Source organism: Thalassophryne amazonica, chromosome 18 (assembly GCF_902500255.1).
Source record: "Thalassophryne amazonica chromosome 18, fThaAma1.1, whole genome shotgun sequence".
Taxonomy (NCBI): Eukaryota; Metazoa; Chordata; class Actinopteri; order Batrachoidiformes; family Batrachoididae; genus Thalassophryne; species Thalassophryne amazonica.
In genome coordinates, this window is record NC_047120.1 from 54,095,523 (window position 1) to 54,120,801 (window position 25,279).

Here is a 25,279-nt window from a genome sequence, read left to right on the forward strand (position 1 = left end):
AAACCGCAACACGTCCACTTCACTTTGTTTGTGTGTAATTTGACCAAAAACCCACTGAAAAATGTCGTGGTTAGTACCCCGGAAGGAGAGAAATTACGTCATATTTTACCCCTTTAGCGCCCACCCCCAAACGAGACTACGGTCTCCTATTCCTCTAACTTTTCCTGGGTTATCCTGAGGTGTTCCCTCACCAACTTTGAACTATAATCCCTCCAATGTGTCCTGAGTCTGCTCCATGGCCTCTTTCCAGTTGGATGTGCCTGGAAGACCTCTCTTGGGAGACGACCAGAGGCATTCTTACCAGATGCCACCTCCGCTGGCTCCTTTCGATGCGACGAAGCACCAGCTCTGCTCTGAGTACCTCCCGGACATTCGAGCCACTCACCCTGTTCCTGAGTGTAAACCCAGATACTCGACGGAGGAATCTCATTTCTTTAGTCTCTCTTTAAAATTCCTCATTTATCTACTGCCAGTGAATCTTTATCTCACATTTGTGTGGGTTTGCTCAAGGACACCTTGACACACACACACCAAACATATGGTTAATGGACCAGTCACTCCTCAAACTGAATTATAATTGCTCCTCACCACTTTGGTTCAAAAGCAAACAAATCCTTAAAAAAAAAAAAAGTGTAAGTGGCAAAATAATAGTAATTTTATTTGACAAATGAGAAATTGGTTTTAAAAATTCTCAGTGGTTTGACAATTTATGCTACAAATATAAAATACACATGCTAGGGTTAATGAGCATCAGAGATTAGCAAATCTAAATTTCTCCCAGTGGTGTTAACAGCTATGGCAAGATCAGACCAAACAGTTTTATGCCTGATTGCTTGCAGATGGGTTTGTGAGCTTGCCAATAAAAGCAGTTTGCCACAAGAGAAAACTGATGTGTGTAATCTAATCAGAAATGCTGTCCAAGAGAGCCAGTATGTCACTTGCATGTCTTTTGTAGCATGTTTGAAGCTGTTGGTGATGTTGCCCAAGCAGCTCAGTGGCTCCAAAAAAAAAAAAAAATCTCTTTTGCTTTCTCCTGTTTTACTTGTGGTTGCCATAGCAGATATTTTATGGATCCTCTTATTGATTTGTTGAAAGTTTACACTGGATACCCTTTTGTGGGAGCTCACTCAGTGCTTTTCCACCAGAAAAAAAAAGTTATATGGATGTGGGGTCTAAGAAAGCCTAGAAAATCTATGCGTACTTCTTTTGGTCTTCTTCTTTCGACTGCTCCTGTTAGGGGTCAGATCATCTAGCTCCATCTTCATCTATCACACCAACCATCTGCATATCCTCTTTCACCATGTACCATCGACATCCTCTTTGTCTTCTCCTCCTGCCTGCTGGTTCCATCCTCAGCATCCTTCTACTTGTTACAATAGTTTGAAATTTTAAGGACTTCAACAATGATAAACATAAGTGCTGACTGCTTTTCTATCCGTTGATCAATAATTTCATCACTACCATCAACAGCCATTGTCTGCTTTGACAGGATTTTGCTCTGAAATCAAAGGCCTCTTGGGTAGGCTGCGTGCTCATTATTCCAAACCTTCAGCACCGTGGATCACTGGAATGTCTCCTAGGTTCACCTCAACAGTATGTTTCCTTTTTCACCAGATGTTCTCACTAATTATTATGCAGTCTCCAATCATCCACACAGTCTGCATATTTTCTTCCCATTAACACAAGTAATGGAAATTATGAATTAGATTGGTGTTGTAATTTGTCATGTCAGAGCACTTTTTTTAGTGAAACAAACAACACGGCAACACCCTAGTTTGTTGTTGACAAACTAGGGTGTTGAAGGTGGAGGTGGGTGGTATAAAGGGTATATGAAGTACGTGAGTATGAATTTGCTCTACGGTATGGAATTTGATGATACCGTGCTAAACGGTAGGACACACATTTCTGTTCAGAGACTTCTTGAGAGAAATGAAATGTTATTTTGTGATTGTTTCACTGCAGTTATGTAGAAACAAACAGACACACCACAGTACAGGGGCCTGTACTACGAAGTGGGGTTAACTTACTCAGATGTAACCCAGGGTTAACTTCTTAAACTGGGGTTGACAAAACCTGGTGTTCTCAAGTGGTGTTAATCGGTACTACGACGCTGATTAAGATGTTGATTTGTTGAACCTGTGTTAACCTAATTGGAGTTTGTGCGCGTTCACATAAAAGGGGCAGGTTGCAGCGCACGTCACCATTTTTCACTGATGGCGCGGTCACCTTACTTTACCGAAGAAGAATGCACAATTATTATGCGGAGCTACGAGGAATTGAAATTAACGTTAAGGGGGAAATCGAACTGCCAATAAAGCAAGACATGCTTGTTGGCAACGTATTGCTGATTGGGTAAGTGCGTAAGTACAATTCAATTGTTCTCCAAATCTGTTACAGATGATTAACCTGTGGAATGTCTGATATGTGTAAAATAATGACCTTCTTTCATTAATTACGCCCAGATGCAACATGATTCAGAAGTGGGCATGGGCCTACTAATAGATGTTAGGTTAATTTAATGTTTCCTAAATAGGCTACCTATCTAAGGATTTAAAGCCATTAATGGTCATTCTGTTAACATAGTTACATATATATCACTTTGGCATGAAGGTTATCCAACAGGACAGCCCCATGTGGGGAGAAAAAGAATGTGAAATAGGTCATTATAGTAACTGTATATTAGAATATTTAGAAAAATCACCCAAACCAAAGCAACCCTTATGTGGCTGAAACAAGTGAAAAGAAGGTGAGCTTAGAGTGGACTACACGATAATGGGTATATGACATTGGCCGAATAGAAAGGCTATACCTGCACGTTGATACTGTGAAAAGATTTGCGATTGACATAATCACCCTCATGCTCTCCCAGGGGTGCACTGATTGGGATTTGCGTGCAATCAATGGCTCCTAATACTCTTGGGAAACCTAGGAGAAATTGTCATTGATAAGCCCCACTTCGCCTAATTAATGGACATGCATTAGACCTATTTTGATATTAGTAATTACCCGCGATTGCATAAAACCCTTCTTTGATTTGCATTGCGCATAAATGGCCAGGGAAAACGACAAATGCATCCAACAGTTTAGATAGAGCAAGTACTACCTTGCGAATCATACGACATACAGTATTCTTGCTCAGATGTTCAGCATCACCGATGGAATACATAAAATTGTCCACTGGCAAAATATCTAAGTGCAAGGCACATTATCTGCTCGATCGTCAGGGCATTGCTACGATGGGTGATGTTACAGACGTCTGGCCCGATCAGCTGACAAAGATAACGAATTCACTCGGCTGAGAATCTATATCTTTCATGGAGAATATCGTTCGGGTATGTCAGCGGATTCTGGCGGTCTTTAAAAACCCTCACCCTGCGACGAGAGCCCCTCACAATTTATGCCGCATTATCAAACGGATCATCCAGGTAGGCGGCATTGTCTTCGGAGTGATTGACGGTGGATGGGCGGTACTTATAAAGGGAGTGGTTGAGCGAAAACCTCAAGCTAACCTAGAACATAACCTGCTCGGAGCAGGTTTGGCACGCAGCGTAAATTGCCATGGCAGCATACCTCGATCAAAACCTATCCACCTTTCGTAGTACGGGTTAACCGGGAAGTTACTCCACACGTCATCAACTTACTCCCGAAGTTACCCTGATAAGCCAGTAACCCCGCTTCATAGTACAGGCCCCAGGTCTCTGCCTCCCATCTTTCTGTGGCCACACAGATGTGTTTAAGCAGTGCTACCCAGTGTCTACTCACAGGCCACATTTGGACCACTGTAGCAAAACCTCTGTGGAAAAATAAATTACTGCTAAACAAATACAATAGTTTATTTTTTACTGTATGGAATTTGGAATGGCGATTTTCTATAAAATATACTACACTTAATTGCATTTTAATGGGGGATTTTCAAGTTGCGCCGCCATCTTGAAACAGAGACAACCGATCAGATGTTATGAGGTCTCACGGAGAGGCTAACCGATTAGGTGTTATGACGCCTCATGGAGAGGCTGACCGATTGAATGTTATGACGCCTCACTGAGCGGCTGACTGACCGGATGTTATGAGGCCTCATGGAGCGGCTAACCCATCAGATGTTATGAGACCTCAGAGAGCGGCTAACCGATTAGGTGTTATGACGCCTCACGGAGAGGCTGACCGATTGGATGTTATGACACCTCACTGAGCAGCTAACTGACCGGATGTTATGAGGCCTCATGGAGCGGCTAACCCATCAGATGTTATGAGGCCTCGGAGAGCAGCTAACCGATTAGGTGTTATGACGCCTCATGGAGAGGCTGACCGATTGGATGTTATGACGCCTCACTGAGCGGCTAACATAACAATTGTTATGAGGCCTCATGGAGCGGCTAACTGATCGGATGTTATGATGCCTCACGGAGCGGCTAACCGATTAGATCAGGGGTGGGCAATCATGTGCCATGAAGGGCCGAGACACTGCAGGTTTTCCTTTCAACCAATCACCTCAGCAGGTGATTTCATTCATGATCAGCAGCTCTGCAGCTGATCATGTCTCAGCAGCTGATTTCATTGACGATCAGGTGTTTGTGTTCAAGGGAGAAGCTCATCAGCAACCCCCCCCTGAGGTTATTGGTCACAAGGAAAACCTGCAGTGTCTCGGCCCTCATTGCCCACCCCTGGATTAGATGTTATTATACCTCAGGGAGCGGCTAACCAGTCGGGTGTTATGAGGCCTCACGGAGCGGCTAACCGATCGGATGTTATGAGGCCTCACGGAGCGGCTAACCGATCGGATGTTATGAGGCCTCACGGAGCGGCTAACTGATCGGATGTTATGAGGCCTCGGGGAGCGGCAAACTGATCGGATGTTATGACACCTCAGGGGTGGCTAACCGATTAGATGTTATGAGGCCTCACGGAGAGGTTGAATGATCCGATGTTATGAGGCCTCACGGAGAGGCTAACCAATCGGATGTTTTGACGCCTCACGGAGCGGCTAACTGACCGGATGTTATGAGGCCTCATGGAGCGGCTAACCCATCAGATATTATGAGGCCTCGGGGAGCGGCAAACTGATCGGATGTTATGATGCCTCAGGGAGTGGCTAACCGATTAGATGTTATGAGGCCTCACGGAGAGGCTGACCGATCGGATGTTATGAGGCCTCATGGAGAGGCTAACCAATCAGATGTTATGACGCCTTACAGAGCGGCTAACTGACCGGATGTTATGAGGCCTCACGGAGAGGCTCAGATATTATGAGGCCTCGGGGAGCGGCAAACTGATCGGATGTTATGACGCCTCAGGGAGCGGCAAACTGATCGGATGTTATGATGCCTCATGGAGCGGCTAACCGATTAGATGTTTTGACGCCTCATGGAGCGGCTAACCGATTAGATGTTATGAGGCCTCACGGAGAGGCTGACCGATCGGATGTTATGAGGCCTCATGGAGAGGCTAACTGACCGGATGTTATGACGCCTCACAGAGAGGCTCAGATATTATGAGGCCTCGGGGAGCGGCAAACTGATTGGATGTTATGACGCCTCAGGGAGTGGCTAACTGATCGGATGTTATGAGACCTCATGGAGCTGCTAACCGATCGGATGTTATGAGGCCTCACGGAGTGGCTAAACAGTCGGATGTTATGAGGCCTCATGGAGCTGCTAACCGATCGGATGTTATGAGGCCTCATGGAGCGGCTAACCGATTAGATGTTTTGACGCCTCATAGAGCGGCTAACCGATTAGATGTTATGAGGCCTCATGGAGCGGCTAACCGATTAGATGTTTTTACGCCTCATGGAGTGGCTAACCGATTAGATGTTATGAGGCCTCACGGAGAGGCTGACCGTTCAGTTGTTATGACGCCTCACGGAGAGGCTGACCAATTGGATGTTATGAGGCCTTACGGAACGGCTAACCGATTGGATGTTATGAGGCCTCACGGAGAGGCAAACTGATCGGATGTTATGAGGCTTCATGGAGCGGCTAACCGATTAGATGTTTTGACGCCTCATGGAGCGGCTAACCGATTAGATGTTATGAGGCCTCATGGAGCGGCTAACCGATTAGATGTTATGAGGCCTCACGGAGAGGCTAACTGTTCAGTTATGACGCCTCACGGAGAGGCTGACCAATTGGATGTTATGAGGCCTTACGGAACGGCTAACCGATCGGATGTTATGAGGCCTCACGGAGCGGCAAACTGATCGGATGTTATGATGCCTCATGGAGAGGCTGACCAATCGAAGCTGGACGCTGGTTAAATGATGTCTCCGGAAGTCAACTTAAGTTCAAATTTCTTGTTTCAACGACCAATATACCAACATTCTGGGCGCAATGATCATGTTTTCATTATTATTTGATTTCTTTGTGTGACTGACATCATTATTCAAGCATTCAAATGGCTATTCCCACCTCCACACAACTCCAAACAGTGATGAGAAAGTTTCTTGACAGTTCTTGAACAAAACCGCGTCTCAATAAACGCACAGAGTTGTGATGTCATCACGCATGCGCGTTGGCACTACTTTATCGCAACTTGAAAATCCCTCATTACGTGTCTAATTCACATCCAGATTAATTTATGGCCCTAGAAACAAATACATTCCAGTTCATAAGTGGGGAAAAAGGCGTACACATGGTTTTTGTGCACAGTTTTCTATTCACTGAAGCTTTTGGGGATCAAGGATGTTCTCTCATGTGTCAGTCACAGTCACAGTTCCTGGGTTGATACTTTAAATACACATTGCTGGCTGAATCGACCTTCAGCAGACCTTTGAGGCCTCTGCAGTGCTTTGACTTACGTGTGTATGTATGCCCGTGAGACAGCATGCAAATAAGTTTTCTCCTGTGTGTTTCCAGGGAAGTCACTGGCTTCTCATATGTAAAGATAGGAGGAATAGGATCACACACACATTCCTCTGCTTAGTCAGCAATGTCCTCCACCTTGCTTGGCTACGTAAACTGCCGCTTGGCTAACGTATATACTGTATGTCTCCAGGTTAAAAAAACAGGCAGCATACAGTGTAACAGAGGGGACTTCCAGCACAATCCTGGGGAGCCACCAGAACCCCGAGGAGCTGGAATGGAGCAACTCATAGGGTAAGAGAAATGGTGGTGTGGCATGTGTTTTATTGTGTTTACTAAATGGACTTCCTGCCTCTATTTTTGGTGTTTCCTGGAGCTGTTGTTGCCACATGCTTCAGTGGAGTGGTACTGGGTTTGGAGAAGCCTTTCAACTGTTGTGTGTGCGGCACCTCCAGGCAAAGCCATTTACAAAGCCTTTTAAGATGTGTTTAAACCACATTGGTTGGAGCATTTGCAATTAGTTAAATTCAGTTGGAGTGAAGCTGTTTTAGATGGAGCTTGAATATCCTAACAAACGACTGCTCTGTCTGTTGGAAAAAAAACTAAACATCTTGACAGGAATTGAAGTCAAGCCTGGTGTCACATTGTTCTTTATGGACACGTCATCATTTTTTTGGCAGCTGGTGATCGCAAAACAGATGCTGTGTGTTCTCCAACTTGTCTGTCTGTCACTGTTTTAGCGAGATAGGTTGATTGGTTGCACTTGAAGGTTTACAGCGCAGCATGTCTGGGCATATGGAAAGCTTGTTATTTTCTATTTTTAGCCAAACAGCATTCATATCATATGTAGTTTGATGTGATGAAAGGGTTTTTCTGTATTTAACAGGCAGATGCACAGTCTTAGAAAAATTCAGGGGAAGAAAAATCCCGTAAGTAGCAGAGCTCTCCCCAAACAATGGAACAATGGTGCTGTGCAGTTCAATTCAGTTTATTTGTATAGTGCCAGATCACAACATCAGTTGCGCCAAGGCGCTTCACATAGGTAAGGTCTAACCTCACCTCTGACTAGGGATGGGTATTGATAAGATTTTATTGATATCGATACCATTATCAATTCCACTTATCGATCCGATTCCTTATCGATTCCCTTATCAATACCCCTTGTGAATTTTCTGTGTACTAAAAGTAGACTTTACAGGTTTTCTATGGCAGCAACATTTTACTGAGTCTTAAAGTAAATAAATATAAACTTGGCTACTGGATCCTTGAACTCTGGACATAATAAACTCTACATGGTGGATCCTTGATCTCTGGACATTTAATAGTAATAAACAAAATCTGTAGTTTTTGTCTAAAGCATTTCCTTTCAGACATTATTGGCATGAATATTTTTCCATACATCTGAGTTAAGCTCTTGCAGCTGCTGTGCTGCACGTCAGGATGTAATTCTTAAAGAATGCAGGATGTTTCATTTTGGGAGGGAAAAAACATTTTTTTTTTCCAGTATTTTATTAAATTTTCTTGCAAAGATATAACAATATGAATAATTGACAATATGAACATGTCAATATACAAGAAGAACAGTACATTTCACACACACACACACATACACATCCATACTTGTGCACATATAAACCTTACATTGCGCAATTTATCACAATCCACTCAAATATCACTATTCAGCAGTAACAAAAAGGAAAATGCATAATAATAATAATGTAGAGATGAGTTCTGTATTTCCTATTTCATAGATATAATATTCAAATATGGTTCCCACAATTTAACAAAATCTTTTCGTTTACCCTTGACTATATATGTCAGTCTTTCAAGACCTATACATTCTGAAAGTTCCTTAATCCACTGTCTTAGGGAAGGGGCTTCAATATTCTTCCAATTCAGAGCAATAACTCTTCTAGCTTGTAAAAGTCCAAAATCCAATAGTTTCACTTGGTTTTTTTCAATAGGCCATCAGGATATATTCCCAATATACATAATTTTGCACAAAGTGGAATGTTTATATTAAATATTTCCATTAAGCATTGAATTACATTTTTCCAAAAAAGTTGAATTGTCGCGCATTCCCAAAGACAGTGTACAAGAGTTCCTTTAAAGTTACCACATTTATTACAAGTGTCGGGAATATTATTAGAGATATGGTGAAGTATTTCAGGAGTTATATATGTCCTTGTTAGCCATTTGTATTGAAGTAGTTTAAGTCTTGTATTTATTGTTTGTTTCTGTGCTCTTAAACATGCTTCGTTCCATTCAGTTTCACTTATATCTTCATGCAAGTCATTCCTCCAAGCATTCAATTTATCTAGTGTTGAATCTTTAGAATGGACCATGAGCAGGTTGTAAAATTTTGATAATAGACCTTTCCCTTTCTGGTGTTTTATAGTAATTTCTTCAATTGTTGATAGACAGGGGATATTTGTACTTTCTCTATATTTTGATGATATGAAATTTCTTATTTGTAAATATTTTAAAAAGTTCTTTTTGGGGATTTGAAATTTTTCACACAATTCATTGAATGTAAGCAGTTTTCCATCTACATATAGGTCCTTGATTGTCTGAATGCCTTTGTCTTTCCATAATTTGAATCCTCCATCCATCCTACCTGGTATGAACTGGTTATTGTTATATATCCATATAGGTGAGAAACGAGATATTGTTATAGGGTTTTTGACAAGTTTATGGGCATTGTACCATACAGTTATTGTGTTTTTTAGAAATGGATTTTTTGTTTGATTTTTAAGTAGTTTTATATCAGATGAATATAGATAGTTGTTTATTGGTAAATTTGGGATTGATTGTTGCTCGATGGATACCCAAGCTGGAGGAGTGCCTGTACTGAAATAGTGCAATGCTGATGTTAATTGTGCTGCCATATAATACCACTGAAGGTTTGGAAATTGAAGGCCCCCTCTTTCATAAGGTAAATAAAGTAGCTTGAACCGAAGTCTTGCTTTCCTCTTGTTCCATATGAATTCACTGAATATTTTGTTCAATTTATCAAAAAATGATCGAGGTAGTGGCAAAGGAAGTGTTTGAAAATAATATAAAAATTTTGGTAAAATTGACGTCTTTATTATATTAATGCGTCCTATCATAGAAATAGGTAAACTTGACCAGCGACCAAGTGTTTCTGTGACCTCATCTACCAAGGGATCGTAATTTATAGTGACAATTTTATCTATATCTGGGGTGATTTGGACTCCCAGATACTTGAACCCATCTGTAGTGATAGTGAATTTGGTTTTTATTGGAGGGGATTTCCTGTCCTCATCATTAAGAAACAGTAGTACTGATTTACTATTATTGATTTTATATCCGGAAAATTCGCCAAATTTCTCAAGCAGGTTCATCAGGTTAGGAATAGTGTTCTTTAAGTCTGTTAAAAAGAATATGTCATCTGCAAATAAGGATATCAAATGATTTCTACCACCAATGTTGACTCCCGAGAGTCCTACCTGAGCTCTCACCGCTATAGCCAGGGGTTCCATAGCTAGTATGAAAAGAATTGGTGACAGGGGGCACCCTTGTCTAGTGGAACGTTGTAAATGAAATGGTCTGGAAAGGTTATTGTTAGTTAAAACTTGGGCAGTGGGGTTTGTATATAACAATTTAATCCATTTGATGAAGTTTTCCCCCATTCCATATCTTTGGAGTAGTTTCAACAGATAGTGCCATTCTATCCTATCAAACGCTTGACGTGCATCTACTGACAATATTGCTGTATCACGAGCATTATGTTTCTCATATAATACATTTAACCACACGTCTGATATTATGATAGCCTTGTCTCGTTGAACGAATCCTTGTTGATCATCCAATATCAATTTGGGTACACACCTTTCTAGTCTTTTGGAGAGCACTTTGCACAATATTTTCAAATCGCATCCCATGAGACTTATTCCCCTATATGATGCACAGTCTGTTTGTGGTTTGTTAGGTTTTAAAATGAGGATGATAGTTGCTAATCTTAGGGTGTCTGGGAGGGTCCCAATTTTGTATGATTCTTTAAACATGTCTAAGAGTGGCTGGGCTACTTTATCTTTGAACATCTTATAGAATTCTACCGGTAGTCCATCTGGCCCCGGTGCTCTGCCGCTGTTCAAACTTCCTATTACTTCTTTTATATCAGTAATTGTCAATGTCCTGTCCAATATTTCATTATCTTCCTCTGACAGTTTTGGAAATTGTAATTTATCCAGGAAGTTGTTTTGGATTTCTTCGTTCACGTTACATTCTGATTTATACAAATGTTCATAAAATGTCCTAAAGCTATCGTTTATTTCTAGAGGGTCACAAGTTAGATCATCCAAGTTTGTTTTTATACTAAGAATTGCTCTGTCTGATTGCATTTTTTTTTATCCTCCAGGCTAACAGTTTACTTGCTTTTTCTCCCTGGTCGTAATATGCTTGCTTCGTCCACATTAAACTTTTTGCTACTTTTTCAGTTGTTAGTTTATCATATTTAGTTCTCATAATTCTTAAATTTTGCAGTTTGTCTAGGTCATTAGTGTTATAAAATTCATTTTCTAAAGTTTTAATTTGTTGTTCCATTAATTTAATCTCCATGTTATATTTTTTATTTCTAGTCCCTATGAAACTTATTATTTCACCTCGTATATAGGCTTTAAAAGCTTCCCATCTAATACTAGCGGATGTTTCTTGTTTATTACAGTCAAAATAATTATCTATACATTTTTCTACAAATTTTACGAATACTTCATCTTGTAACAAGAAGGTCTGTAATCTCCATCTTTTTGGACTATACACTATTTTACCCAATTGTATCTTAACAGAAACCGGCGCGTGATCACTCAGTACAATGCTATTATACCAACACTCTTTCACTTGTGGCTCCAAATCTACAGATGTTAAAAAATAATCAATGCGCGAGTGGCTTTTACAGCTGCCTGAAAAACAGGAATATTGAATACTATTTGGATTTCTAATCCTCCATATATCATGTAGTTTTAGATCTTTCATATAGTTATGAAGTATCTTCCTGGTTTTCATATGTGTGCTATCACTTTGGGATGAACGGTCTAAGACTGGGTTGAGAGTGCAATTAAAGTCTCCCCCCATGATACACATTCCATCTGAAGTGGAAATATTAAGAAAAAGATTTTCAAAAAAGGATGGGGAGTCATAGTTGGGGCCATAAATATTTATAACGTTCATCTTTTGAGAGAATATATATAGTACCTTGTAATATAATATATCTTCCTCCTGGATCAATAATGACCTTGGATTTCTGAAATGGTATTGATTTATGGATCAAAATTAAAACCCCTCTGGCATGACTAGTGAAGCACGCATGAAACACTTGGCCAGGCCATCTTTTGGTTAGTATTTTGATATCTTGCATAGTCAGGTGTGATTCTTGTAGGTAAATAATTTTAGATTTTAACAACTTTATTCTATTCAATATTTTTTTCACTTTAATTAATTTTCTCATTCCCCTGACATTCCAGCTTGTAATAAGAGCATCAATATATTATTTTTTTACTTTCCATTTAGTGATTTATGATAAACAAGATTAGGACCAAAAATCACCATACCTCTTTCCTTGATAAAGTGCACATTTACACAGTCATACTCATTCATGCACATATATACACACACATTGAACCCAGAACATATTTTAAACTTCCCCTTACCCACCCCTGGTATTCCATCCAGTGGAATGAGAACCCCACCCCTTTCAATCAATCAGTCAATCAATTTTTTTTATATAGCGCCAAATCACAACAGTTGCCCCAAGGCGCTTTATATTGTAAGGCAAGGCCATACAATAATTATGTAAAACCCCAACGGTCAAAACGACCCCCTGTGAGCAAGCACTTGGCTACAGTGGGAAGGAAAAACTCCCTTTTAACAGGAAGAAACCTCCAGCAGAACCAGGCTCAGGGAGGGGCAGTCTTCTGCTGGGACTGGTTGGGGCTGAGGGAGAGAACCAGGAAAAAGACATGCTGTGGAGGGGAGCAGAGATCGATCACTAATGATTAAATGCAGAGTGGTGCATACAGAGCAAAAAGAGAAAGAAACAGTGCATCATGGGAACCCCCCAGCAGTCTACGTCTATAGCAGCATAACTAAGGGATGGTTCAGGGTCACCTGATCCAGCCCTAACTATAAGCTTTAGCAAAAAGGAAAGTTTTAAGCCTAATCTTAAAAGTAGAGAGGGTGTCTGTCTCCCTGATCTGAATTGGGAGCTGGTTCACAGGAGAGGAGCCTGAAAGCTGAAGGCTCTGCCTCCCATTCTACTCTTAAACCCTAGGAACTACAAGTAAGCCTGCAGTCTGAGAGCGAAGCGCTCTATTGGGGTGATATGGTACTACGAGGTCCCTAAGATAAGATGGGACCTGATTATTCAAAACCTTATAAGTAAGAAGAAGAATTTTAAATTCTATTCTAGAATTAACAGGAAGCCAATGAAGACGAGGCCAATATGGGGGAGATATGCTCTCTCCTTCTAGTCCCCGTCAGTACTCTAGCTGCAGCATTTTGAATTAACTGAAGGCTTTTTAGGGAACTTTTAGGACAACCTGATAATAATGAATTACAATAGTCCAGCCTAGAGGAAATAAATGCATGAATTAGTTTTTCAGCATCACTCTGAGACAAGACCTTTCTGATTTTAGAGATATTGCGTAAATGCAAAAAAAGCAGTCCTACATATTTGTTTAATATGCACTTTGAATGACAATATCCTGATCAAAAATGACTCCAAGATTTCTCACAGTATTACTAGAGGTCAGGGTAATGCCATTCCACCCCTTTGAACACTGAAGTTCCCCAGGATGCCGATCCACAATACTGGGGAGAAGCTAACCAACATGACCTTTCTCCCTTGTTCCAACATCGGACACCCCAACACCATGTTAGTTCTAATGTCTCTTAACCCCCTTGAAATAAGTATAACAATGGAAGACGTAAAAATAACAGTATACTGTATATATTGCTATTGATATCCAAATTATAACTGCCAACTATAACCTTGAGTTACTGAAGCTTAGCTTAGTAAATAAACAAAAATATTTTAAATGAAATATAGACATAAGAAAAACAAAACAAAAACACACCCTGTATTTATCAGGTATCACCTGCTTAGAAATGTTTGTTTTATATCAGGAAATTCTTGATCCACATATTACCACGTTTCAGTTCAAACGCCACCGGTGATCTCCGTGGAACCTTGAAGTCGCCTGTAGAATTCCTCTGCTTCCTTAGGTGTGGAAAAAAGGTGGATCTTACTGTCATGGAGAATTCTAATCCTGCATGGATTGTATTGAAACCCACGGAAAGCGTTAATGTCGATGAAGTTCTTGATGACGGGTTGAAAGTTCTTTCTTGTCCGGGCTGTTCGGCCGAGAAGTCTTGTGCAAACGTGATCCTCTGGCCATCGTGCAGATTTGTTGTTTTCTTGCTTCTCAGTAAACAAACTCTCTCTCTTGTAAGTTTAGAAACCGGATCAGAACGGCTCTGTTCTGGCCTGGTCTGGCTGTTGCTGGTGTGCGGTGGGCTCGTTCCAATGTAAATGAACGGTGCGTCAGGCCCAGCCATTTCGGTAGCATCTCAGTAATATAGTCGATAAGTCTACTATTCCCCTCGACTCCATTCACGTATTCCAAACACACAGAGATTTTTACGTCTTCCACGATTTTCCACGTCCTCCAATTTAGCCTCCAGGGAAGCAATGCGCTTAAGAGCAGTTTGTAGAGTTGTGTCGGCTTCCTCCTGTTTAGTTTCGGATGTGGCTATGCGGGCTTCGGCCTGTTCAATGCGAGTCGTGTTTGCAGAGACGTCTTGTGTTGTCTGTGTTAGGTTACTGTCTAATGTTGTGAGGGCGGATGACATATTGCTCAATTTTTGTCAATACCACCGAGTCTTCTTCCAAAGTCTGAGCGCATTGACTTTAGTTCTGACAGTACATCTTCGATGCTAGCCATATTAGCACACTCCGTGTTAGTAGTAGCATTAGCATCCGTGCTATCCAGCAGATTTGTCGGGGTTGTTCTGGTACTCGTTTTGCATCCGCGGGTGAAAAGATCGCACTATTTCATGGACGTTGTCTTTGACATGACCCCCACGCAGCGTGTAAAGTGAAAGTTGGCAGTTAAGGGTTTTGTTCATAAAAACAAGAACACGGTGTCGGAGCCACAGCGCTAAGTCGCCATCTTGGTCATGTGGTTCCCGGGTAAAAAAAAACATTTTAGTTGATTGTAGTTTATTGTCTGTATTACAGCTTTGGAAAGAGGTGTCATTTCATTTAAAGCGGCAGTTTCCTTTTGAAGTTATTAATTCCAACCGGACTCTGTCTCGGCAGAGAGCTGCGCAACATTTGGAGCTGTGCCAACGGAACGGAGGACGATTCTCGTTTCTTGACTGCAACAAAATAAGAGTCCCAGTTAGTGACTTTAATCCACACAACAGTGACTCATGATTGACATATTTTAATGGCTTTGAGAGGGGTTAAGAAGCGGACTTGCCTCTTCTGAAGAGCAGCAAATCAAAGAACCAACAAGCCAGCGGATCGAAGCATTGCTTCATTGGTTCATGTTTCAAAGTGGAGTCACGCTACAGAAACGTAGAGAAATGATCATTTTCATGACAAACACCCTCAAAAACAACGGCCGCTCTGAAGGACCGATAAGGGAATCGTTAAACAAAAAGACTATTAATAATGGTGGATCGAATCATTTCTTAACGATACCCGAAAAGAACCGGTTCTCGATACCCAACCCTACCCCTGATGGTGGAAAGGAAAACCTCCCACTGGTGAATTTTTGTTGTTTTTTTTTTTTTTTTTTGAGGAAGAAACCTTAACGAGACCAGACTTAGAAGGGTCACCCACTGCTTAGGTCATTGTAACAATAACAGGGATCAGATAAAATACAACAAAGTTCACAACCATATAAAACACAATACAGTTCCCCATCAACCCTAATGTCCATTTTGGCAAGAGTCATTGGTGAGTATTATATCCTGTCCTTCAGCCAGAGGTCTAGCAGGCAGTGTTGGACTTTGTAATAGTAGTAGTTGTAGTCACAGCACCTCAAACAGAGAGAAGGAGAACATAATCAATTGGCCGTTACTAACAGTATATAAGGCATTAAATCCCATTAGTGACCCAATAGAGTAGCACAGGGATTACTAATGTGGTTACCAGCAGCTAGCCCTTTGCGTCACTAAACAGACCCAGAATTTAAATATAATTAGCTTGAGACATGATCCATTGTTAATGACAACAATTTATAAGAAGAGGAAACTGTATTATCATCATATCATTAGCGCCATCATGCTGGTTTTCAAAATTAGTTTCTTTCTTCCCTGTTTTCACTTGTGGCCTGGGGTTAGTTGGGTGTGGTGGTGTGGATTTTGTGCCAGGGGGCTTCTGACCATTGAACTGGGGATTGTGTGTTATATGTCAGTCTTGTGCTACACATTCCCATTCCCAGCTTGGTCATTCCCCCTTTGCATCACTATATGATGAATTAGGTAGCCCCTTTGTGGGTGACATGCTTTTTTTGTTACAGTAGCATCAATTTTCTTTGATAACAGACAAGAACTATATGCTTGACTTCCGCATCATCAGAGAACATCCATCTATGTTTGGCTTATGGTTCTGACATAGTTAAGCTTAGGGTTAGGGATAACGTCTCCCCGTGTGTCACATCGTGATGCAAAGGGGCTACCTAACTTGTGATGTATTTGCGTTCAGTCAAAACAAATCTTTTGTGTCAAAATTTCATGAGTTAGCAGTGAGAATGTTATTTTTTTGTACAGTCTCACTCTTGGTTGCTGACTGGTTGGGTGGCTAGTCTGTGATGCATGTATCACATGTACCAGCTGGTACCACATGTACCGTGAGCTTGCAGCTATAAGAACAAACCACCCCCCCCATCTTCAACCGCTTAGTCCAATTAAGGGTTGCGGGGGGCTGGAGCCTATCCCAGCAGTCATAGAGACGCGAGGCAGGGTACACACAGACAGGACACCAGTCTGTCACAGGGCCACAAACAAACACATCCACACCCACTCGCACACCTACAGACAATTTAAAGGATTCCAGTCCACCTAACCCACATGTCTTTGGACGTGGGAGGAAACCGGAGCACCCGGAGGAAACCCACGCAAACATGGGGAGAACATGCAAACGCCACACAGAAAGGCCACAGGAATTGAACCTATGACCTTCTAGCTGTGAGGCAACAGTGCTTCCCACTAAGCCACCATGCTGCCAAGAACAAACCAATGAAGGTTTTTTCTTACATGTTCATCGTCATGGCAGAGCTTGCAAAAAAAGAAAAAAAGAAATAAAACCCGCTGTCTGAAGAGAAAAAGAGCACGTGACAGAGCAAGAGGTCACACGGGGGTCAACCTGGTGTTGGCTTTCTTGGAATAGCAAGCGTTAAAAGATAAAGACGCATGCAAAAACGGATGCAGACCTGGCATTCTTGCTGCTAGCACTTGTATTGAGATAAACTGTCTGTTCTCAATGTAATTCTGTGTATTGTTGCCCACAGATTGCGTTCGTTGGCTCCATTGAAGACAAATGCACATGGAGAGCAGGGGAATGGGGAGGTGGTGTCCGTGTGTTTTTAATCACAGTTTTGTGACATATGTACTCTCGAGTTGTGGGATGAGCTTCGTAGAGAAGAATGCAAAAAAAAAAAAAAAGAATAGAGGAAACGGCAAAAAAACTAACCAGAGTTGCATAGTTCCTCTTTAAGTTATCTGAAACATGGCATATTTTTTATGAATACTGCAGCTATCCCCATGAGGACCTCATTTATTAAGCATGGTTTATGTTTTGTTTAGCTTATTTCCCCTCTCACCATCTTTGTTACTGTCATTGTCGACACAGACACTGTTTCTCTGTTTTGTTGTTATTTATTTGTCATTGTCATGTCTGTTTAATGTATTTTTGTGTTACTTCTTTAATTCATAAAATAATAAGATGACACGCACATCACAATCCGTATTGGCGTGCAGGATCAAAAAATAGCACAAAAAACAAGAGAGAGATCCGCACAGCCAGTTAGCTCCCAAACAAACCTTTAATGAGCACCAAAGTGACGTTTTGGGCCTTGCCCTTCATCAGACAGGTGGATGTCTGATCTGCGGATCTCTCGTTTGTTTTTGTACTTCTTTAATTCATAAAAAAAGGGGGGCCGCTAATTATTGCTTCAGTATTATAATCGTATGTATCCATGGTGTGAGTCAGCGAAAAAAATAATAATTTCATTAAAATGAGCTGGACATTATAGTTACCTTTTGATGTTGTTCAGTTCGAATCTTTTAATAATGCTTGTTTTTATTGGTGTTTTTGTTATTGTTGTTCTAGCGGTCACTGTTTTTGTCATTAATCCTTTATGATTTATTCACTGGTTTGTTATTATGTTATGTATGTTATGTATCTATGTAACTTCATCACAACTCTAAAGTATCCCACACTAACATCGAACTGTGCCAGCGTTATACCTTCTCTGGACCTGTGTTTTGGCTCTTTGGTGCACGGTTGGACCTGGGATCAACAGGCCTGTTACAGTAAAACTATTTTTATTGGACACCATTTTAGCATACAATTCATTTTGATAAACAATATGCAGTTGTATGGAACTGCTAATGCAAGCATGCCACAACTCAGTTGCATTTAAATAACAAAGTGGCTTTAAACTGTCATCATACCAGCTCATTCATGTTAATGAGTGGCGTTTTCTCATTCGCTTAGTCAAAAAATGTTCCGCAGCAGTGGAGGTGTGGTGTGTGTCTCTGAGACCAGGTTTCTTGGACGTACTCTTTGAATTTTTTTGGTTGCAATTATGCAGTCATCGAGGAAAAACACCTGTTAGCATGGAGTAACAAGTTATCTTCACTGCACCTGCTTCACTGTGGCTCTGTATGTGTGTGAACTGTTGGGACCTCCAGCACCAGCTGTGTCTTGTCCAAGGACACACACAGGTAGCATGATCAAGAACCCATAGAACCCAGGTCTACAATTTGGTAGCCCAACTCCCACTAAGGACTAGATGCTATGAAAAAAATGATCAGGCCACGCCATGGTAGTCAAAACCATTCTTTTTTTGTGGTATCATGTTAATGACATTCTTATGTAAACAGACGTGTGTAAACATAAAGGACAATATCGAGGTTAGAAAAATGGTTGAGGTCATGTTCACATGCTGTGCAATAAATCAGTATAGTTATTTTTGTGTGATAGGCTGAGCAATCATTGCAGTGCTGGAGGCCAGTTCCTGTTTGTTATGGGTGGGTCAGGGGTGTGGTGTCGTGGGCTGACATAGATTTAAAGCTCTCACAACGTACACACACATAAACACTTGAATGCACATACACTCACGTATACTCATTGTATTTTGTAATTGTAAAAACTGCAAACTGCATAATCCTGTGGCTATCATCATGATCACCTTTCTTCAATAAGTACTGGTGTACTATCTATCTATCTATCTATCTATCTATCTATCTATCTATCTATCTATGCTATCTATCTATCTATCGATCTATCTATCTATCTATCTATCTATCTATCTATCTATCTAGCTATCTATCTATCTATCTATCTATCATGCTCAGCTTTATTACTGTGTTTCTTCCCTGTTGAGTGCTGCCTAACGCCTCGCTTCCTTCCTTTAACACATCATAGTTCCTTTGCAAATATTCTTTCCCGTCTTTGTCAGCACTGCTGCTGTGAGATAAGAGCCATGCCAGATTTGTATCTTCTTGGTTTTCTTCCCTTCTCCTCCACGCCTTCTCGCATTCTGTAGATAACACACTGACACTGTGTCTCTGAGGGAGTGTGTGTGTGTTATCTACAGTCTATCAGGGATAGCCAAATTGTTTTCCTAACAGGTCCTCATATGAATATTTTTTTTGTCAGGTCAGAGGCCCATAACAATACCAGCAAAATGCCCCGTTTTATCCAAATCAGAGTTGCTTAGCTGTTTGTGATGACTCAGAAGTGATCAGCAGACACTTAGTGTAATTAAGGCCAATTATAGGCCAATCTCCAACCTTCCTTTTCTCTCAAAAATTCTTGAAAGGGTAGTTGTAAAACAGCTAACTGATCATCTGCAGAGGAATGGTCTATTTGAAGAGTTTCAGTCAGATTTTAGAATTCATCATAGTACAGAAACAGCATTAGTGAAGGTTACAAATGATCTTCTTATGGCCTCAGACATTGGACTCATCTCTGTGCTTGTTCTGTTAGACCTCAGTGCTGCTTTTGATACTGTTGACCATAAAATTTTATTACAGAGATTAGAGCATGCCATAGGTATTAAAGGCACTGCGCTGCAGTGGTTTGAATCATATTTATCTAATAGATTACAATTTGTTCATGTAAATGGGGAATCTTCTTCACAGACTAAGGTTAATTATGGAGTTCCACAAGGTTCTGTGCTAGGACCAATCTTACTCACTTTATACATGTTTCTAGGCAGTATTATTAGACGGCATTGCTTAAATTTTCATTGTTACGCAGATGATACCCAGCTTTATCTATCCATGAAGCCAGAGGACACACACCAATTAGCTAAACTGCAGGATTGTCTTACAGACATAAAGACATGGATGACCTCTAATTTCCTGCTTTTAAACTCAGATAAAACTGAAGTTATTGTACTTGGCCCCACAAATCTTAGAAACATGGTGTCTAACCAGATCCTTACTCTGGATGGCATTACCCTGACCTCTAGTAATACTGTGAGAAATCTTGGAGTCATTTTTGATCAGGATATGTCATTCAATGCGCATATTAAACAAATATGTAGGACTGCTTTTTTGCATTTACGCAATATCTCTAAAATTAGAAAGGTCTTGTCTCAGAGTGATGCTGAAAAACGAATTCATGCATTTATTTCCTCTAGGCTGGACTATTGTAATTCATTATTATCAGGTTGTCCTAAAAGTTCCCTGAAAAGCCCTCAGTTAATTCAAAATGCTGCAGCTAGAGTACTGACAGGGACTAGAAGGAGAGAGCATATCTCACCCATATTGGCCTCTCTTCATTGGCTTCCTGTTAATTCTAGAATAGAATTTAAAATTCTTCTAACTAAGGGATGGTTCAGGGTCACCTGAACCATCCCTTAGTTATGCTGCTATAGACTTAGACTGCTGGGGGGTTCCCATGATACACTGAGTGTTTCTTTCTCTTTTTGCTCTGTATGCACCACTCTGCATTTAATCATTAGTGATTGATCTCTGCTCCCCTCCACAGCATGTCTTTTTCCTGGTTCTCTCCCTCAGCCCCAACCAGTCCCAGCAGAAGACTGCCCCTCCCTGAGCCTGGTTCTGCTGGAGGTTTCTTCCTGTTAAAAGGGAGTTTTTCCTTCCCACTGTTGCCAAGTGCTTGCTCACAGGGGGTCGTTTTGACCGTTGGGGGTTTTCCGTAATTATTGTATGGCCTTGCCTTACAATATAAAGCGCCTTGGGGCAACTGTTTGTTGTGATTTGGCGCTATATAAATAAAATTGATTTGATTTGATTTGATTAACAGTTACAAACAAGTGGCTTGACTGAGAGGGAAATGCTGTGTCTCTGTATTGACACTCAAACAGCCTCACCGACCTTGTCCATAAACACTCCTTAAAGCATTCTGCATTAGAGAGAAAGCTTTCAATGCTCACACTCTGAGGCTTCAAGCTACTTGCCCAAGTGTATGATGTGTCATAGCAGAAAAGTCTTTTTAATCTTCTCCTTTGCCCTTATAACCTGAAGTCTGGACCTACATGTGTGCAGTTTCCCCGCTTGTCCTTTAGGATGTGAAATAGCTTTGTGGAGAAGAATAAAAAAACAAACAAACAAAAAAACAAGCTAAACTGATAAAATCCATAAACAACCACAAAGTTTTCAACTGATTAAGCTCTAGAGCTCTGATGCTTTGATTAGCCTCCTACTGGTACAGTATATGTATGTTTCAAGGATTCACCATGAAGAGTTGTTGTCATTTGTAACAGGCGTCTCACCATGTCGGAGCTGTTAACAACGTGTACAAATTAGTCATAACCCTGATACTGATCCTGTCAACTTGCAAGTACTTAAATGCATGATCAAATGTTGTAACAGTTGTTATGATGACTTGAGTTTTTCTGTAAGCCTCTTTAGATCCTTGTCATTTGACTGGTGGTTTGTATGTCACGTGACATGGATTTTTCGTACTGTTTGCCATTGTGTTCCATTTACCATGCAATAGTGCTGCTCCTCCACATCGAAAGGAGCCAGCTGAGGTGGCTCGGGCATCTTTTCCGGATCTAAGCACGATGGAAAATTCCAATTCCACTGACTGTGAGCACAGTAACCGCACATCACGACTGCATTTGCCATGAAATTTAAACATTTTCAACTTTTAAAACTGTCCTTAGCGAGTAGGACAAGGAGAGATGGACTATTTAAGTAGAGAGACACTCTGCAGCATCAATGTCCTCTGGACGTTGCTGTTCTAAATCACATTGTTGTGTCCACCGTGTCAGTGCAAACCAGATCGATGAAGTCACATTTTATGCTGAATTTCAGGGGAACGAATGTGCGTGGTCAGCTTTTTTGTCTTTGCTACCTATGAGAGTGATATCTCATTGTCAGAATTAGCATATCATGTCATATACCGTCCATACTCATTTTTGCGTGAAGGTCGTTGCACTTTTTGCAGTCTCACTATCTCCTCTGCACATCATGTACTGTTCACATGTGTGCACTAATGAATATATGGGCTGCTTGATTCACATGTTATTTCAAAACAGAGAATAAAACTATGGAGTCTGACTTATTTGCAGTTTTGGAAGTTTACAAAGCCCCGAGGTGTATACTGAGTTTATTTGCCTATGATTCAGACTCCTCGTCATTTCACTGTGCCTATTTCTTATCCCGAGTAAATGCTGCATGTATAATTCATAGCCGTGACTAGGAAGGGACGCGCACCTACATGTATATCTACCTACCTGCTACACCTCAACCTGTCACGTGAAACCATTCATTTACAGTACAGTGAAGCCAGCTCCTCCCCCCCCCCACCTTATTTCTCATATTGACAGTGACACATCCATAATTGTTGACTCACTCTCCTCATTATCCAACATCCTTCTGGCTCTCCTGACGTCATCATGATTAGATTACGCCACCTGCCTGCCGCTGCACACCAGCGGTTTCATGACATGCGCAAGCCTGCATGCCGCTGTTACTCACGGCTGAGTCACATCATCAGCAAAAGGGGCTGTGAATACCCCCGTACGTGTATACTGATCCACACACACAAACACACATCTTTATCCTCCCTCTGGTCCTCATGCACACACCCCATCATTCATAATAATTATACATTATTGAGTTTGCTTCTTTTAAATACAGACCAGAGAACAAAACCGGTTATTGTTTGACACTTGGTGTATTGGAATTTACTGTTTTATTGACTCAGCTTTAATAACTAACAGTCCTACAGCCGTTGATTCTGCTAGGGTACTCGGCCACTAGAGGGAGACAAAAGCATTCATTTCTGAGGTCAGAGTGGATCATATGAACATCACAACAGAATGCCAGTTCACCGTGGAGGTGATGTTTTTTCAAAGCTGAAAGTTTGCCTCTTCAGAAATTAATTCATAGGAATTTGATCATAGCAAAAACAAAACGAAACACTGCAACCTTCTGATGTAACATTTCCATTTTAATAATGACTAGATGGTTTGATTACAGATGTTTATTCCTTCAGTTTGTGTTAGCAACATCAAAAGTAATGTGGCTAACAATTAGACTAAACTTTTTAATATCCTCTGGCCCAGCCTGTTACGGTGGTGAGTGAGGAAGGTTGTCTTTTGTTCAGTTCCCAGATGGGATAGTGGATGTTAAGAAAATCTGCATCCAGGGTACATCCAGAGATGCCTGTGCGTGGGTTTGTTTAATGTGGGAATGGCAAAACCTAGACAGTCAGGGTATGAGGACCTGCAGCAGCCTTCATAGCTTTTGGGTTACAAGCCATCACCTCCTCCGCCTGATCTGCCATTGAGGACTTGTCTTTTAACCAGAGCCCCATCGGCTGTCTCGTATTCAAGGTTCCTGTTGGGTCTTCATGGTTTCTGTATCGACCACGGGGCACATAAGGTCATTCCCGTGTATCACCCCAACAGGCAATACCTACTTGAGCCATTATCCAGGGGTGTCATGACTTGGATGAGAAGTTGGATTTTGATACTGTTCCAGGATCACAGTGCAGTTAAAACTATGATGTATCATGAGGTCAAGTATCAAAACTGACATGTTTGAGGGGGAAATAACACTCACTCCTTAAGAATATTTAAATTGCAATATTAACAAGCCTCGAATGAAGATACCCTGTAAGTTGTGGGGGTTTTGGGGGGTGGGGGAGGGGATTTGCTAGTTTGGCAGGTCCTATAATTTATACACCAGTGTGACTTACTGGTATATGTTAAAAATACACAATGCACTCGTCTTTTTCTTGCTGTGTTCCCACACAAGAGACTTCGATGTCCAGGAGGCTGAGCATATCATCTGTCTCCATCTGACCCTGTCCTCTGTCCAGATGAGCCCAAAACACACCTAATCTGTTGTCATTATTTTTAGTATATGATGAACCATAGTGTTTCTTGTAAAATATGTTTTTATACTCTGGTACGCCATAAACTCTAGAAAACCTCCAGAGAAACTGTTTTGGCTTGTTACTGTACTGTTGTATCACAATCCAGTACAGGGCTGTCGACACATCTGTGAATATTCGTAGTTTGCACATCAGCAACCAGGTATATTTGTGAGGCAGCCATTGTGAGGTACTAACAGTATACTGCACAACAGCTGTGTTGTGATGCCATGTCAGCATTATGATAAACTCCCACCACGTCAGGGCCAGATATGTCCAGCAACATGATATTTGCAATTTTGATAAATGACTGCAATCCCATCTGCACATTACCCCGGCTTTATAGCACACTTTGTGCACTGTTATTTATGTACCTTGAAATGACAACGCTCTCTGTTCACACTATACACTCTATGGGTAACACTATAGATTACCCGCGGCGGGCACATCAGCATGATATGAGCGTAGAAATCTTTGTACTGCTGGAGCATCACAACAGGTGTTGGAAGAGAAAATCCAGCAGTTTGTGTAACTTCTCACTATTTAGTGATTGTTCCTTGTATAATGTTCTGGGCAACACAATAATTGTTTAAATGCAGTGGACAAGCTGAATAAAAGATTTGTTCCTGATGAGGCAATACTAATGTATACTAATCCAGTTACATTTCAGACTGTATAATATCGGGGTAACGGTGGCAAAATATTCGACACGCTTCACATTTGGATGTATTACTCCGCGCCCTGACCGGTGTTCAGCCAAATGTCATTCCTGTCCGCCACGCAGCTGCACATGTATGCGCAATATAGTTGGGACATGGAACTATTGATTATCCGACGAGAGGCACAATTCAACAGAACCCGGCTACGC

General features: G+C 41.2%; 1 protein-coding gene across 1 annotated transcript in view; it reads left to right on the plus strand.

Moving 5' to 3' along the window:
- Positions 1 to 281: 281 nt before the first annotated feature.
- Positions 282 to 25,279, plus strand: part of LOC117530936 (ankyrin repeat and fibronectin type-III domain-containing protein 1) — a 322,495-nt gene continuing 297,497 nt past the window's right edge. Inside the window, exons 1-2 of the mRNA XM_034193900.1 lie at positions 282 to 398; positions 6,991 to 7,091. Of these exons, the coding sequence (XP_034049791.1) occupies positions 330 to 398; positions 6,991 to 7,091 (170 nt within the window). The 5' untranslated portion in view covers positions 282 to 329. The remainder of the gene's footprint in view (positions 399 to 6,990; positions 7,092 to 25,279) is intronic.